This window comes from Macaca fascicularis, chromosome 4, assembly GCF_037993035.2.
Source record: "Macaca fascicularis isolate 582-1 chromosome 4, T2T-MFA8v1.1".
In the NCBI taxonomy this organism is placed as follows: Eukaryota; Metazoa; Chordata; class Mammalia; order Primates; family Cercopithecidae; genus Macaca; species Macaca fascicularis.
This window is the reverse complement of record NC_088378.1, coordinates 69,904,611-69,922,933: the sequence shown is the minus strand read 5'-3', so window position 1 is coordinate 69,922,933 and position 18,323 is coordinate 69,904,611. Positions and strand designations below refer to the sequence as shown.

At 41.1% G+C, this 18,323-nt stretch overlaps 1 protein-coding gene and 1 long non-coding RNA gene across 3 annotated transcripts in view; both read right to left on the bottom strand.

Moving 5' to 3' along the window:
- The window catches only part of PREP (prolyl endopeptidase), a 133,677-nt gene that overhangs the window by 35,998 nt on the left and 79,356 nt on the right, over positions 1 to 18,323 (bottom strand). For both annotated transcript variants that reach the window (XM_005552253.4, XM_045391289.2), the window contains exon 10: positions 18,132 to 18,235. In XM_005552253.4, coding sequence (XP_005552310.3) covers positions 18,132 to 18,235 — 104 coding nt within the window. The remainder of the gene's footprint in view (positions 1 to 18,131; positions 18,236 to 18,323) is intronic.
- Positions 7,648 to 10,358, bottom strand: LOC141410089 (uncharacterized). Its single transcript, XR_012433586.1, has 2 exons — positions 9,166 to 10,358; positions 7,648 to 9,049 (listed from the first exon to the last, which is right to left on the bottom strand). It is a non-coding gene; the product is annotated as an uncharacterized lncRNA (long non-coding RNA).

Below are 18,323 nucleotides of genomic sequence, written 5' to 3'. Positions count from 1 at the left end.
TAAGGGCAAAGACAACCTGTCTTCAGGTCGCTGCTACATTCCCAGTGTTTAGCACAATGCTTGGCACATGGCAAATTCTTAATAAAAACAAACTGAGGATGAATGAAAGGGGTTCTTCCCCATCCCACCTCCACCCATCAATGCTGATAAGAGAATTTCTGATGAAGGCAAGGAAAGGCAGCCATACATAGACATAAATGAATTGTAAATCCAAACAGGTGAGCTTTAGGAATCCCAGAACACTCCTTCGTTGCTCTTATCTCTAAGGATTCTAAGCAATGGTGTCAAAGTCAGCATTTCCAAACACAATCAAATCTGCAGATTCTTAAACAACATGCCATCCACAGCTCAGATTATACTCTTTCTAAGTCTCTTCCAAATACTTAAATTAGCTATATACATATTAAATTCTGGAGTTGAATTAGATATATCCTAGGCAGAACAGAAAACTTGAGGCTCCAGATGTAGGTAGCACACATATAATGATTTTTTACTTGCAGGCTAAATGACTTTCTATTTGAAATCCAATTTCACAATCACCCTCTACCTGAACTGAGATGAAAAAGAATGCTGTTTAAAGACATGCTTGTATGCATTTATCAATGTTTACGGCTACTTCCATACAGGCATATGTATACAAATGTACACACATAGAGGCTAGGAGGAAACAAGGAGTCATCTATTACAGGATTCAGAACTAACTGTTAGATGCTCTTAAAGACAGAATTAAAATAGGCTGCATTTGTCAATTCAGCCTGAGAAGATGATTTAAATTTTTCTTTTGAGACATGAACCAACATAAATGATGAAGCTTTCTCTAGTGTTTTAACAAAGCCACAGTGTTTTATATCAATTGAAGACCCAGAACTAACTACCTCAGAGTACTCAACTGTTTAATTGTGACAGCCTGATCAGAGAAGCCAGCACTGCTTCTCAGGGCAACTCAACTCTGAAGCAATGAGTTTATGTACCGAGAACATGGGCACACATCCATGCTGTATTTTCAACTAACAGCTGACTGTCCTCTTTCCCTGTCTTCTGCCTTACACTGAGCTCCCAGGGGCAGGAGCAAGAAGACAAGCTTCTACAGGACAGCTGGCGTTTGGATGAATATTAAAAGATGTGTGGAATTTCAGAAAATAGTAAAGAAAAATGAGCAGAACCAGGATGGGTCATGGAGAGACGAGGCAGAGGTGAGTCTGAGTATGATGGTCTGGGGCTATGGGGCGGCACTGGGGCAGGGCTGAATGAAGAGCATCGAAAGTTGTGTGAAGCAGCATATACCCAACACAGACAATGACAAGGAACCTGCATGTGTTTCTACGAGGTACCCTCACAATGCCTTCCACTTCACAATATTTTACTACCATTTTTCTAACTATAACAACATTTCTCTGTCTTACATGGAGTCAGCACAGACGGTGAACAGAGAATAATCCAGTCTACCCCCCTAAACCCAGGTCAAGGTACACTTAATCCAAATCAAAAGACTACACTTGTGGAGATGGAAATTTTTTCCTCTCTCCTTCACAGACCAATGACAGTAATGCCAGTAATGGTTTTTCCTTCAGGGAGATAATGGAATATCCCTAGCACTGGGTCTATTTTTACTCACATGTCACCCATTGACCATCAGTGTAACTCCAGGCAAAACAAGTGGAGGGGAGGAGAGGGAAGAAATCTGTGTAGCAGGTGGACAGCTCACACGAAGCTTCTATTGTCTCTCCTCTCCTTTTGTTCTAAAAGAGTATGGCAGAAAGCCAAAAACAGCTGAGTTGCTGGCAACCTAAAATGTTGCCCCTGGGGTTTAAGAAAAGCAGGAAAAGATTACCCCCAACTCTTTCCTGCCAAGCCTTCTCTAGGCAGAGCAAATCTAAACAATGATCACACTTGTGTTTCTAGATGGCCTGCTAATCCTATTGTCTACCATCACCTATTAGGATGGCAGAAATAGGGTGACAGACACTGGAACAGATGTAACCCTGCAGGTAGAAAAATCACCGGCTTTGAGTACAGAAGTGGCCATCCAGATTCACTGCACAAGGGGCAGAGGTCTTGGGCTACCATTTCCAAAACAGATCTGTGAATATTCTTCTGAATTTGAGTTAGAAGGTGGCTGGTGCCAGTGTTGGCATGAATGCCAATCCCTGAATACGATCCTGAGAGAAGTCAACCAGAGATAAGATGACAAAAGCAAAAGAGTAAATAAAGTTTTATTTTATTTCTGAATATATTTCAAGTGGGGGTTCAAGCTGCCACATGGTGACCAACATTAGGACTTAAATAAAAATCTAAGTGTGTGTCTATACAGGCACACCTCATAGATACTGTAGTTCAGGTCCATGCCACTATAATAGAGCAAGTACCACAAAAGAAGAAAGTCACACCCACTTCTGGTTTCCCAGTACATATAAAAGCTGTTTACACTAGTGTACAAAGCAATAGCATTATGTCTTTTAAAAAAAGTACCCACCTTAATTTAAAAATACTTTATTGACATAAAATGCTAATGATCATCTGGGTCTTCAGTGAGTTGTAATCTTTTTTCTGGCGGAGGCGGGTCTTGCCTCAATGTTGATGACTGCTGATGACTGGGATGGTGGTTGCTGAAGGATGCGGTTGCTGTGGCAAATTTCTTAAAACAACAATGATGTTCGCCACACTGGTTGACTCTTCCTTTCATGAAAGACTTCTGCAACATGCAATGCTGTTTGACAGCATTTGCCCACAGTAGAATTTCTTTCAAAACTGGAGTCAAGCTTCTCAAGCTCTGCCACTGATTTATCAACAAAGTTTATGGAATATTCTAAATTCTTTGTTGTCATTTCAACAATGTTCACAGCATCTCCAGCAGGAATAGATGCCATCTCAAGAAACCAATTTCTTTGCTCATTCACAAGAAGGCAACTCCTCATCCATTCAAGTTTGATCATTAGATTGCAGTTCAGTCACATCTTCATACTCTACTTCTAATTCTAGATCTCTTGCTATTTCCACATCTGCAGTGACTTCCTCCATTGAGGTCCTGAATCCCTCAAAGTCATCCCTGAAGGTTGAAATCAACTTGTTCCAAACTCATGTTAATGTTGGTATTTTGACCTCCTCCCACAAATCACAAATGTTCCTCATGGCATCTAGAATAGTGAATCCTTTCCAGAAGGGTTTCAATTTACTCTGCCCAGATCCATCCATTTGTAAGGCAACTAGAGCCTTACAAATGTAGTCAAAATTACTGCTTCATCCATGGGCTGCAGAACGGATATTGTGTTAGCAGGCATAAACACAACATTAATCTCTTTGTACAGCTCCATCAGAGCTCTTGGCGTTGTCAATGAGCAGTAATATTTGGAAAGGAATTGTTCTAAGCAGTAGGTCTCAACAGTGGGCTTAACAGATTCAGTAAACCACTGTAAACAGATGTGCTGCCATCCAGGCCATTTCTAGAGCACAGGAAGAGTGAATTTAGCACAATTCTTCTTCTTTTTTTTTTCATTTCTGTTTAAGAGACAAAGTCTTGCTCTGTTACCCAGGCTGGAGTGCAGTGGTGCCATCATGGCTCACTGCAGCCTTGAACCCCTGAGCTCAAGTGATCTTCCTGTCTCAGCCTCTTGAGAAGCTAGGATTACAGGCACATGCCACCATGCCTGGCTAATTTTTAATTTTTTTGTAGAGAAATTTTGTATGGGATCCCACAGGCTCATCTTGAGCTCCTGGCCCGAGAGTTCCTACTGCCTTGGTCTCCTAAAGCACTGGGATGATAGGCATGAGTCACTGTGCCCAGCTAATTTAGCACAATTCTTAAGGGCCCTAGGATTTTAACAATGGTAAATGTGCGCTAGCTTCAACTTAAAATCACCAGCTGCATTAGCCCCTAATAGAAACAACCCGTCCTTTGAAACTTTGAAGCCAGGCAGACTTCTCTTTAGTTATGAAAGTCCTAGATGGCATCTTCTTCCAACAGAAAGCTGTTCTGCCTATTGAAAATGTTTTAGGGCAGCCACCTTCAGCAATTATTTTAGCTAGATCTTCAGGATAACGTGCTGCAGCTTCTACATCAGCACTTGCTGCTTCACCTTGAACTTTTATGTTATGCAGATGGCTTCCTTCCTCAAACTTCATGAACCAACCTCTGCTAGTTCCCTAACGTTCTTCTGCAGCTTTCTCATGTCTTTCAGTCTTCACAGAACTGAAGAGAGTTAGGGCTTTGCTATGGATTAGGCCTTGGCTTAAGGGAAGGTTGCAGCTGGTTTCCTCTTCTATCCAGACCACTCAAACTTTCTCCATATCAGCAATAAGGCTGTTTTGCTTTCTTACCATTCATGTGTTCACTGGCATAGCACTTTTTATTTCTTTCAAGAACTTTTCCTTTGCATTCACAAGTTGGCTGTTTGGTGCAAGGGGCACCTATAGCTTTTGGCCTATCTTGGCTTTTGACATACCTTCCTCATTAAGCATAACAATTTCTAGCTTTTGATTTAAAGTGAGAGTTGTTCATGTTTCTCTTACATTTAAACATTTGGAGGCCACTGTAGGGTTATTATTTGGCCTAATTTTAACATGATTATGTCTCAGGGAACAGGGAGGTCTGAGGAGAGGGAGAGAGATGAGGGTATAGCCAACGGGCGGAGCAGTCAAAACACACACAGCATTTTTCAATTAAATTCACCACCTTCTATGAGCGCATTCGTGATGCCCCAAAACAGTGACAAGAGTCACATCAAAGCTCACTGATTATAGATCATAACAGATGTAACAATGAAAAAGCTTGAAACATTGTGAGAATTATCAAAACGTACAGACATGAACTGAGCGCATGCTGTTGGGAAAGTGGTGGTAACAGACTTGCTCAACACAAGGTTGCTTCAAACCTTCAGTTTTTAAAAAATGAGGAATCTGCAAAGTACAATACAATAAAGCAAAATACAATGAGGTATGCCTGTATGACATAAATAAACTAATGAAAAAGCAGTACAATCTCCATTAACATGTAACAAGGAGACTAGAAGTGAACATTAACATTCACTATAAAATATTTAAAATTATTTATAAAACAAGTCATTAAATAAATCATATTTACAAGTCATAAAAATACAAATTTGTGGTCCCTCATTATCTCCCCTTTTACACTGAGTATTGTTATCTAACAGGGTCTATAAGGATCTACAAAGTAATCACAAGATACTTACATGGTGTAGAAACTATACTTCTTAGAGGTAAGAAAGCTTAGGGATTTAGAGGCCATTTAGTCTAATAATTAATTAATTAATTAATTTTATTTTATTTTTTTTTTAGAGATAGGGTCTCACCGGAGTGCAGTGGCACAATCATAGCTCACTGTAACCTTGAACTCCTGGGCTGAAATGATCGTCCTGCCTCAGCCTCCCAGGTGGCTAGTACTACAGTTGTATACCACCGTGCCTGGCTAATTAAAAAAAAAATTTTTTTTTTTTTTGTAGAAATGGAGTCTTGGTATGTTACCCAGGCTAGTCTTGGACTTTTGGTCTCAAGTGATCTTCCTGCACCAGCCTCTCAAAGTTCTGGGATTTCAGGTATAAGGCACTGTACCTGGCTAGTATGTTTGTTTAAGAGGTGAAAACAAAAACCCTGAGCTACAGAGAGAATAACTTATCTTGATAACAAAATGTGCAGGATTAACATAGATCTAGAGTTCTAAGTTCCAGTCTTGGCTCTGTCAGTTGTTAACAGTTTAACCTCTGTTAATACACTTACACTGATTGAATTTTAGTTTCCTTGTCTGTAAAATAAGAGGGCTCTATGAGATTAACTCTAACGTACATGCAGTTGGAAGGCATACAACTTGTCTTGAGGCCAGAATCACATTAGTGGAAAAACATACCCCCTAGGAAAAAGCAAAGGAGGCAGCTATGAAATTAGGGACCTGATTACCTTTCTATAGGTGGGTTCGTGCCATGCTTCCATTCCAAACAGCAGGTGCAAAGGATGGACTGTGTCCACATCCTGCTCAGGGACCGTGTAGGAGGGCAGTTGGGAGTTGGGTCATCCCAGGCAAGACGCTGACTTAGCAGAGAATCAAACACCTGGAAAGTCATCTGGACACTAGCTCACGCAGTTTCCTCACCATGCCAGGCAATCCCTCAGAGTCCATCCTAATGCCCAAATATTCCCATACGCTTGCATCACGCTTCATGTTCTAGAAACAGTATTAAATTTCTTTCTTCATGGGAGGAGTGCCTCCTGAACAGGTGCTTCTGTCTTTGTAGTGTGTGATTTCTGCTGTCAACAATTCTAATATCTGAAAATTCTATTTTTTAGGAGCTTTCATTTTTCCAACCCTGATCCTGAGATTTAGGTACCTGGCCACCAGATGGCATTTGGGTGCCCTGATCTCAGGGTCTACACCGAAAAGCTCTTGCTGAGGGTCTTTTTTGCATTGTGTGGCAGACTGCTAGTTGTCCCCCAATACCTATCTATTCCTCTTGTTTCCTTGATAAAAAGGCCCTAATTTTTAGCTGGCCACATTTTTTTTTTCTGGGAATAAAACTACATCTCAAGCCTCTGCAACCGAGTGTACGTTTTCACCAATAAGACATAAGCAGATAGAATGCACGTCACCTCCTAACAAACATCTTTATAAGCCAGCTGACACACACCCATTCACCATATCATAGATTACGTAGTCTCAGGTTGCTGCAAAGTAATGTCCTCTTTTAGACACAGGAGAGAATTTATGTAGAGTGGAGTAGAGACTGCAGCAACTACAGACTTTGGCCATATAACTTACTTCTCTATTATAAGACAGCAAGAAAACAGACTTATCTTCCAGAATCACACAGCTGGTATCCAGAGGAGGAGAAAGGGACACGAGTACGTACACTCTGAATATGAATATTATGCTCTCAATCTAGAATGCCTGCACGATGCGTGAAATTCTAATGTAACATATGTCACCGTGAAGCATAATATCAAAAATAACACAAACGCTCAGGTACTAGATCGTCAAGAACAGCTGATACCAATTCAAGCAGTTTCCTAATCATATGAAAGCAGTGACCTCTTGAAAAGCTGCTTTTTGAAAATGCTGCCCCATTCGCCCTTCACTAAACCGTTCTGAAAATTTCTGACCTGTACCCCATCACACGAACACGCTGCTGTGGGAAGACACTGCCACCCGTTCAACAGTCAGCTCACCAAGGATGTGGATGAGGCAACACTCAAAAGCTGTATGTGTCATGAACTCGGCGCAGAAGTTAATGAGTATTAAAACACTAATTAATGTTCTGAGAATATGTTCTTTGAATGGCAAACCCTATATGCTAGTAAGCACCAATCAGCTATAACTAAGATTAGAAAAATCTGAATTAAAGGGAAAAAAAAAAATCCCACTCCCTCCACCCCAAGGCATGTTGGTAAAGCCAAAGAATCTTCTTACTTTAGCATTTTGGCTCGGCTGCAAAGCAAACCGCCTTAGGCATGTTATTGATGTTTCATATGTACTATAGCAGGTAATCCCCAGAAAAGCCAAATTCCTATTAAGTATAAGAGAACAACAGTAAAGATAATAAAATCAGTGTTAACTACTTATAAAATCTTGATTATTTTTCCTTGGTATTAAGTTTGCTCCCCTTCTTAAAATATGAGTACTTGGATTTTCTTAATTTATACTGATTTTTATAAAATGTAGACACTTGTTAATGGAGTTGACTCAGGGTATAGACTCAGTTAAGTGTTCTTTTCAGGTCTATAAATTTTGTCTTTCATTTGGAAAGAAAAGCCAATCTCTAGCTGGCTTAACAAAGATGAAACAGTGAGGAATCAAAGTGTATTTCTGCTACATTACATTCCTTTGTGACACCACGTTCAACCACAGTACACTATTTCATCCACAGAGAAGTGCCCCAGGCAACCATTGCACAGGGTACTGAGGGTAGGATTATTATTTTCTTGAATTTACTGTAACAAAAAGGCAGAAGCAATCTTTGAACAAAGGACAGTGGTAAAACTGTTCAGGAATCTCAGTGGGGAACTGGACATTATAAAAACACCCATTCCCTCAAAGCCCTGCCTAACTTCCACTCCTCCTGTGAAGGCTTCCTCCTTTATCCCAGCCAGGATGGCCTGTGACCACCACAGCACCGACCGAAGCCTGTGCCTTTCCCCCACCACTGTGATAACATCCTTGGGTTCTTCGATCTTTTCAGATCTGTATGTTTCAACTTTCCAGTCAGACTGTAAATTTCCCAGGGGCAGTGCTTATGTCTGGAATTTCTTTGTATTCAAACAGTACCTGGCGTTGCATATCATACTATGAATATTTATTGATAGGCTACATTTAACTCCCATTTCCCTGTGACTTCACTTTGTTTAAAATGAAACATATTGCTGATTGTAAATGTAGACAGATTTTTCAGGTAAATTCACTTACCACCAAATCTGTTTTACAAATATAATTTCTATGTTCAGTATTTCGACTTATTTTTAAAAGACAATGGCACACAAGTTCTGATCAATATTACATGGTTGTGTCATTTACAATAAAAAGCAGGAAAAAGATGAATCAATTGCAGATTTGATAAACCTATTTAAAACTTAATTCTTATAACTGTGTTCCAGATTGGAAGATAAACTGACAGTGTTTCTAGGATCAGATTTTCAAAATTGTATTTCTGGTACAGATCAATTTTCTACCCACAGCTATAATCAGGAATGGATAAAGGTTATATAGACAGCAGCTCTGTTTGTGTCTGTCTGTAAAATATGACACCAGATCACTCACCTTCCCAGTTGAGATGCTCAGGGTCTTGAAGGAATGTGTTAACAGATCACACAAAGAGGAGCACTCTGTGGCTCATTTAGCCATGTTTATTTGGCCCTTCTCCTTCTCCTGGCTGGTCTATTTTATCAGCTACACCACCAGGTAGGCAGCACCATTAAAAGAGATTCTTGGTCACAGTGTTGACTAACCATGCAGAGTAATCTGTGCTGCAGTATTCACATCCAAATGATAATATGCCTCACAGAATGAATGAAGAAATGACAGACAGCCTGGGACATACTCTTTTCAAGTCACCTATGGGGTAAATATAAACCCCAGGGTCAAGTGGAATCAAAAGTAACATTATCCTAAAGTAACTGAAAATGAAAATAAAGTGTAATAGAATAAAAAATGTGGCTTCTATTACGCACCATTAGAATGCTTTCCATTCATCCACAAATCTCTCTCCAGAGTCTGCTTTTTACAGTGGTAGGTCATTGTTGGCAACACTGCCAAGAGCCTGATCAAAATGTGAGAACATCTGTCACGCTCTCATTGCATGTCAAAGCTCTGCTGCATACATACACTTGAATCTAAACCACTGCAAAACAGATTTTAAGCCACACAAGTCAATGCTGTTGTGACAATGCTGTTGTGACGTCATATTGTGTTTCAAAGGCACCTTTTACACAATGAAAGAATTCTATTTTAATAACAGTACAACATGTATGAGGTACATAATCAGTAGATAAAAGATCTATTGGCATTATACATAGGGCAAAGTTGCATTTTCTAAATATGGAAACGAAGAGCAACACATTAAAATCTGTACTGTCCAGTTACTGTTTAAATATTTACCATGAGTCTTTTTATTCCTCATATTACAGCAGTACAAAAATTGTAAGTATTTAAGAGGCTCAATGCCAGGAAGTTTTCTTTGGGAAGTGGAGATCCAGGTACAGGGAAATTCTGGGAGTGTTCCATTGCCACAGGCACCTGGGGGTGCCTAAGTGCATGTTCTACTCGGTTTAACCTGGACATTCCAGGCTGCTATGCATGCGGCTGGTAGATTTGTATTCCACAGAGGCACTTGCTTAGCTGTCATGTTTTATCTTTTCATTTGTAAAAGAAAACAATACTTTTTTAGGTGGTAACTAGCTTGTCATCTATAAAGAATATTACCATTATTAGAACAGAAAAAAAAAAAAACAATCGAATAGGGGAAACACTCCAATCATACTAAGTGGTAAGAGGTATTTCTGGGGTGGTTCCAAGATGACCAAATAGGAACAGCTACAGTCTATGGCTCCCAGCGTGAGCGATGCAGAAGACGGGTGATTTCTACATTTCCAACTGAGGTACTGGGTTCATCTCACTGGGGCTTGTCAGACAGTGGGGGCAGGACAGTGAGTGCAGCCAACCGAGCATGAGCCGAAGCAGGGCGAGGCATCGCCTCACCTGGGAAGCACAAGGGGTCAGGGAATTCCCTTTCCTAGCCAAGGGAAGCGGCGACAGATGGCACCTGGAAAATCAGGTCACTCCCACTCTAATACTGTGCTTCTCCAACGGTCTTAGCAAATGGCACACCAGAAGATTATATCCTGTGCCTGGCTCAGAGGGTCCCACGTCCATGGAGTCTTGCTCACAGAGCCTCGCTCATTGCTGGCACAGCAGTCTGAGATCTAATTACAAGGCGGCACTGAGGCTTGGGGAGGGGCACCTGCCATTGCTGAGGCTTCAGCAGGTAAACAAAGCACCAGAAAGCTCGACCTGGTGGAGGCAGCACAAGGAGGCCTGCCTGCCTCTGTAGACTCCACCTCTGGGGACAGGGCACAGCCAAACAAAAGGCAGCAGAAACCACTGCAGACTTAAATGTCCCTGTCTGACAGCTTTGAAGAGAGTAGTGGTTCTCCCAGCACAGAGTCTGATATCTGAGAACACACAGACTGCCTCCTAAAATGGGTCCCTGACCCCCGAGTAGCCTAACTAGGAGGCACCTCCCAGTAGGGGCAGACTGACACCTCACACGGCCAGGTACCCCCTCTGAGACGAAGCTTCCAGAGGAACGATCAGGCAGCAACATTTGCTGTTCAACAATATTCACTCTTCTGCAGCCTCCACTGCTGATACTCAGGCAAACAGGGTCTGGAGTGGACCTCCAGTAAACTCCAACAGACCTGCAGCTGAGGGTCCTGATTGTTAGAAGGAAAACTCACAAACAGGAAGGACATCCACACCAAAACCCCACCTGTAAGTCACCATCATCAAAGACCAAAGGTAGATAAAACCACAAAGATGGGGAAAAAACAGAGAAGAAAAGCTGAAAATTCTAAAAATCAGAGGCCTCTCCCCCTCCAAAGGAACGCAGCTCCTCACCAGCAACGGAACAAAGCTGGATGGAGAATGACTTTAATGAGTTGAGAGAAGAAGGCTTCAGACGATCAAACTTCTCCGAGCTAAAGGAGGAAGTTTGAACCCACCGCAAAGAAGCTAAAAACCTTGAAAAAAGATTAGACAAATGGCTAACTAGAATAACCAGTGTAGAGAAGTCCTAAAGTGATGTGATGGAGCTGAAAAGCATGGCACGAGAACTAGAACAAATGCACAAGCTTCAGTAGCCAATTTGATCACCTAGGAGAACGGGTATCAGTGATTGAGTATCAAATGAATGAAAGGAAGCAAGAAGAGAAGTTCAGAGAAAAAAGGTACAAAGAAACGAATAAAACCTCCAAGAAACACGGGACTATATGAAAAGACAAAATCTACGTCTGACTGGTCTACCTGAAGGTGATGGGGGGGAAAGGAACCAAGTTAGAAAACACTCTGCAGGATATTATCCAGGAGAACTTCCCCAACCTAGCAAGGCAGGCCAACATTCAAATTCAGGAAATACAGAGAATGCCACAAAGACACTCCTCAAGAAGAGCAACTCCAAGACACATAATTGTCAGATTCACCAAAGTTGAAATGAAGGAAAAAATTTTGGGGGCAGCCAGAGAGAAAGGTCGGGTTACACACAAAGGGAAGCCCATCAGACTAACAGCAGATCTCTCGGCAGAAACTCTCCGAGCCGGAAGAGAGTGGGGGCCAATATTCAACATTCTAAAAGAAAAGAATTTTCAACTCAGAATGTCATATCCAGCCAAACTAAGTTTCATAAGTGAAAGAGAAATAAAATCCTTTACAGACAAGCAAATGCTGCGAGATTTTGTCACCACCAGGCCTGCCCTACAAGAGCTCCTGAATGAAGCACTGAACATGGAAAGGAACAACCAGTACCAGCCACTGCAAAAACACGCCAAATGTAAAGACCATTGATGCTAGGAAGAAACTGCATCAACTAATGAGCAAAATGACCAGCTAACATCATGATGACAGGATCAAATTCACACATAACAGTATTAACCTTAAATGTAAATGGGCTAAATGCTCCAATTAAACGACAAAGACTGGCAAACTGGAAAAAGAGTCAAGACCCATCAGTGTGCTGTATTCAGGAGACCCTTCTCACATGCAGAGACACACATAGGCTCAAAATAAAGGGATGGAGGAAGATCTACCAAGAAAATGGAAAGCAGAAAAAGGCAGGGGTTGCAATCCTAGTCTCTGATAAGACAGACTTTAAACCATCAAAGATCAAAAGAGACAAAGAAGGCCATTACATAATGGTAAAGGGATCAATTCAACAAGAAGAGCTAACTATCCTAAATATATATGCACCCAATACAGGAGCACCCAGATTCATAAAGCAAGTCCTTACAGACTTACAAACAGACTCAGACTCCCACACAATAATAATGGGAGACTTTAACACCCCACTGTCAACATTAGACAGATCGATGAGACAGAAGGTTAACAAGGATATCTAGGAATTGAACTCAGCTCTGCACCAAGTGGACCTAATAGACATCTACAGAACTCCCCACCCCAAATCAACAGAATATACATTCTTCTCAGCACCACATTGCACGTATTCCAAAGTTGACCACATAGTTGGAAGTAAAGCACTCCTCAGCAAATGTAAAAGAACAGAAATTATAACAAACTGTCTCTCAGACCACAGTGCAATCAAACTAGAACTCAGGACTAAGAAACTCACTCAAAACCACTCAACTACATGGAAACTGAACAACCTGCTCCTGAATGACTCCTGGGTACATAACAAAAGGAAGAAATAAAGATGTTCTTTGAAACCAATGAGAACAAAGACACAACGTACCAGAATCTTTGGGACACATTTAAAGCAGTGTGAAGACGGAAATTTATAGCACTAAATGCCCACAAGAGAAAGCAGGAAAGATCTAAAATTGACACCCTAACATCACAATTGAAAGAACTACAGAAGCAAGAGCACACACATTCAAAAGCTAGCAGAAGGCAAGAAATAACTAAGATCAGAGCAGAACTGAAGGAGATAGAGACACAAAAAACCCTTCAAAAAATTCAATGAATCCAGAGCTGATTTTTTGAGAACAAAATTGATACACGGCTAGCAATACTAATACAGAAGAAGAGAGAGAAGAATTAAATAGATGCAATAAAAAATGATAAAGGGGATATCACTACTGATCCCACAGAAATATAAACTAACATCAGAGAATAGTATAGTATAAACACCTTTATGCGAATAAACCAGAAAATCTAGACGAAATGGATAAATTCCTGGACACATACATCCTCCCAAGACTAAACCAGGAAGAACTTGAATCCCTGAATAGACCAATAACAGGCTCTGAAATTGAGGCAATAATTAATAGCCTACCAACCAAAAAAAGTCCAGGACCAGACAGACTCACAGATGAATTCTACCAGAGGTACAAGGAGGAGCTGGTACCATTCCTTCTGAAACTATTCGAAACAATAGAAAAAGAGGGAATCCTCCCTAACTCATTTTATGAGGTCAGCATCATCCTGATACCAAAGCCTGGCAGAGACACAACAAAAAAAGAGAATTTTAGACCAATATCCCTGATGAACATCGATGCAAAAATCATCAATAAAATACTGGCAAACCGAATCCAGCAGCACATCAAAAAGTTATTCACCATGATCAAGCGGGCTTCATCCCTGGGATGCAAGGCTGGTTCAACATAGGCAAATCAATAAATGTAATCCAGCATATAAACAGAACCAAAGACAAAAACCACACGATTATCTCAATAGATGCAGAAAAGGCCTTTGACAAAATTCAACAGCCCTTCATGCTAAAAACTCTCAATAAATTCGGTACTGATGGGATGTATCTCAAAATAGTAAGAGCTATTTATGACAAACCCACAGCCAATATCATAGTGAATGGGCAAAAACTGGAAGCATTCCCTTTGAAAACTGGCACAAGACAGGGATGCCCTCTCTCTCCACTCCTATTCAACATAGTGTTAGAAGTTCTGGCCAGCACAGTCAGGCAGGAGAAAGAAATAAAGGGTATTCAATGAGGAAAAGAGGAAGTCAAATTGTCCCTGTTTGCAGATGACATGATTGTATATTTTGAAAACCCCATCGTCTCAGCACAAAACCTCCTTAAGCTGATAAGCAACTTCACCAAAGTCTCAGGATACAAAATCAATGTGCAAAAATCACAAGCATTCTTATACACCAATAACAGACAAACAGAGAGCCAAATCATGAGTGAACTCCCATTCACAATTGCTTCAAAGAGAATAAAATACCTAGGAATCCAACTTACAAGGGATGTGAAGGACCTCTTCAAGGAGAACTACAAACCACTGCTCAATGAAATAAAACAGGACACAAACAAATGGAAGAACATTCCATGCTCATGGATAGGAAGAATCAGTATCGTCAAAATGGCCATACTGCCCAAGGTAATTTATAGATTCAATGCCATCCCCATCAAGCTACCAATGACTTTCTTCACAGAATTGGAAAAAACTACTTTAAAGTTCATATGGAACTAAAAAAGAGCTCGCATTACTAAGACAATCCTAAGCCAAAAGAACAAAGCTGGAGGCATCACGCTACCTGACTTCAAACTATACTACAAGGCTACAGTAACCGAAACAGCATGGTACTGGTACCAAAACAGAGATATAGACCAATGGAACAGAACACAGCCCTCAGAAATAATACCAAACATCTACAGCCATCTGATCTTTGACAAATCTGACAAAAACAAGAAATGGGGAAAAGATTCCCTATTTAATAAATGGTGCTGGGAAAACTGGCTAGCCATATGTAGAAAGCTGAAACTGGATCCCTTCCTTACACCTTACACAAAAATTAATTCAAGATGGATTAAAGACTTAAATGTTAGACCTAAAACCATAAAAACCCTAGAAGAAAACCTAGGCAACACCATTGAGGACATAGGCATGGGCAAGGACTTCATGTCTAAAACACCAAAAGCAATGGCAACAAAAGCCAAAATTGACAAATGGAATCTAATTAAACTAAAGAGCTTCTGCACAGCAAAAGGAACTACCATCAGAGTGAAACTACAGAATGGGAGAAAATTTTTGCCATCTCCTTATCTGACAAAAGGGTTAATATCCAGAATCTACAAAGAACTCAAATTTACAAGAAAAAAACAACCCCATCAAAAAGTGGGCAAAGGATATGAACAGATGCTTCTCAAAAGAAGACATTTATGCAGCCAACAGACACATGAAAATGCTCATCATCACTCGCCATCAGAGAAATGCAAATCAAAACCACAATACCATCTCACACCAGTTAGAATGGCGATCATTAAAAAATCAGGAAACAACAGGTGCTGGAGAGGATGTGGAGAAACAGGAACACTTACACTCTTGGTGGGACTGTAAACTAGTTCAACCATTGTGGAAGACAGTGTGGCGATTCCTCAGGGATCTAGAACTAGAAATACCATTTGATTCAGCCATCCCATTACGGGGTATATACCCAAAGGATTATAAATCATGCTGCTATAAAGACACATGCACATGTATGTTTACTGCAGCACTATTCACGATAGCAAAGACTTGGAACCAACCCAAATGTCCATCAATGATAGGCTGGATTAACAAAATGTGGCACATATACACCATGGAACACTATGCAGTCATTAAAAAAGGATGAGTTCATGTCCTTTATAGGGACATGGATGAAGCTGGAAACCATCATTCTCAGCAAACTATCGCAAGGACAAAAAACCAAACACTGCATGTTCTCACTCATAGGTGGGAATTGAACAATGAGAACACTTGCACACAGGAAGGGGAACATCACACACCGGGGCCTCTTGTGGGGCGGGGCGCGGAGGGATAGCATTAGGAGATATACCTAATGTAAATGATGAGTTGATGGGTGCAGCACACCAACATGGCACATGTATACATATGTAACCAACTTGCATGTTCTGCACATGTGCTCTAGAACTTAACCTATTTAAAAAAAAAAAAAAAAAGAGGTGTTTCCCTGGAAGAAGCATCCTCCCTGGCAGCTGTCATTATTATAGGGGTCCTTCCCTTCCCCACACTCCAAAGGCAGTTATACACTTGGGTATTAAATGTTTGTGGGAAGTGGAAAAAAGAAGAAAACCGTGTCTTGTTTTACACAGAGCTGAGCCCCCTCATAGGCATGAGAAGATCAGGATCTCTCGTGGGCAACCCTACCCCATCCTACCTAGGGCAGCTGAGACTGTGCTCTTGAGAGCAGAGGAGAGAACACTTGCTGGGTGCTGCCTGGGTGTCCCTGGCATTCCTGTTAGGAGAGGCACACCTATCCTTGCTGGGGATACCCAGGCAAGGACCAGAACTAGGCCTTGAAAAGACCAAATGTCATAGCTGATAGGGACACATTTTCTACAAATTAGAGAAAAGAAAAAACAGCAAAGAATGCCAGACTAAAAGTGAACTGATGTTAAAAGATTGATATAGGATGAGGGTGAAGATACAGGATAAGGGTGAATTTATGAACCGTGAAAATACCAGACAGGGGCTACAGGCCCCTACAGGATCTCGCCCCAGGCAATGGCTCACTGTGAAAACAAAACTAACAAGAAGCCAAACAAACAGGAAACTAAAAGTCTGTTATATTTAGTTCTAATGTTGATTGAAAAAAATAGATTATATTCTACTGCCAGTTCTTTAATATACCTTCTCTGTTAATAATCCCACAGGAATCCTAAAAAACAGATACTATCAATCTCTACTCTACAGTTGAAAAAACTGGCAGAAAGGTTAAATGACTTGCCCCAGGTGGATTTCAGGCCTGTCTGACAGAGCTTCTTGACCCTGTACATCTTCTTGGCCCTGTTTGTCTATCAAGAATGTTGTGCTTTTAAATGCTATTTACATAGATGAAGATTCTGCAAACTTTTTCTTCAAGGGCAAATATTAAGTATTTTAGGCCTTCTGGACCATAGAGTTTCTGCTGCAACCACTCTAAGTACTAAAGCAACCACAGGCGGTATGTAAACAAACGGGCATGTGTTCTCCAATAAAACAGAAGGCCAGTGTGCCAAATGCTGATATAGAACAGGGGCTGACAAATCATAGTTCTACACCAAATCCAGCCCACCACCTGTTTTTGTAAACAAAGCTTTATTCATGATCTAGATGTAGCCTATCATCTAGAGCATTTCTAGCCAACTGAAGGGTAATTCACCAAGCTATAATAATGCCCTAGTTTCACAGAAACATGGTGGGGAACATCCAGAGCTCTTTGTTCTAATCTTTTCTTCACAAATAATGTTCTGATTCCTAATCTGTGACCTGTGTGGTGCAGCCCTCCAGGTGGGAGGGCCTTGATAAACACCTGGTGCCCTACTGGTAACCTCTCATTGCAAAGGAACAGAGACATTCTTCATCATCATCAATCAACCAGTGATTCAGTTTCTGGAAGACTCAGTACCCTTGGGGAGCTGAAAAAACAAAAAAGGAGATTCTTAACCTGAAAAGATGGTGGCCAAAGACGAAGCTTGTGGTGACATGACAATTAATTAATTTATGCATTCAAATGTTTGTCTACTCTGTGCCATGCAGAAATGCACATGAACTTCAGACTAAAAACACTGACTCACAGCACTTAAGTCAATACTTTACATACAGCAAATCCCCATGTTATTTACAACGCCAAAAGACCTGAGCTAGAACACAACCCATAATCAAGCAAGCAGACCGACACAGACAGAAATGTTGCAATAGGAGCCCCAGTACAAAGAACTCCAGCTTCCTGTCCAAGAGTAGCAGCCATAGGAGCAGAACCTGCAGGCTAGGGGAGGGCAGGGACTACGCCAGCTCACTGCTGAATCCTGAGTGCCTGGCTCAATGACCGTCAACAGTGGGGGCTCCAAAATACTTGTCTGTATTACCATGAATTGCCTCCACCGCTTCTGATAAGCTGCAGTGTGAATGGCCCAGCCTGAAAGTCAGACTTCCTAACTCTCACATTAATGAGATCTTATTCTCCATACCTGGACTGTCTGGTAATCAGAAGCATCAATTCCTTTTACGGTCACCTCTCGGAAAACTCTTGGCTCCAGTTCCTCTTTGGTAAGATCACAGTGATAAATGATACCTAAAAAGTAGAAGAAGGCTTGGTTTAGTCTACGGGACTCACTAGATGCAAAGGGGGCAAGGATCACAAACCACAACCAAATGCCAGT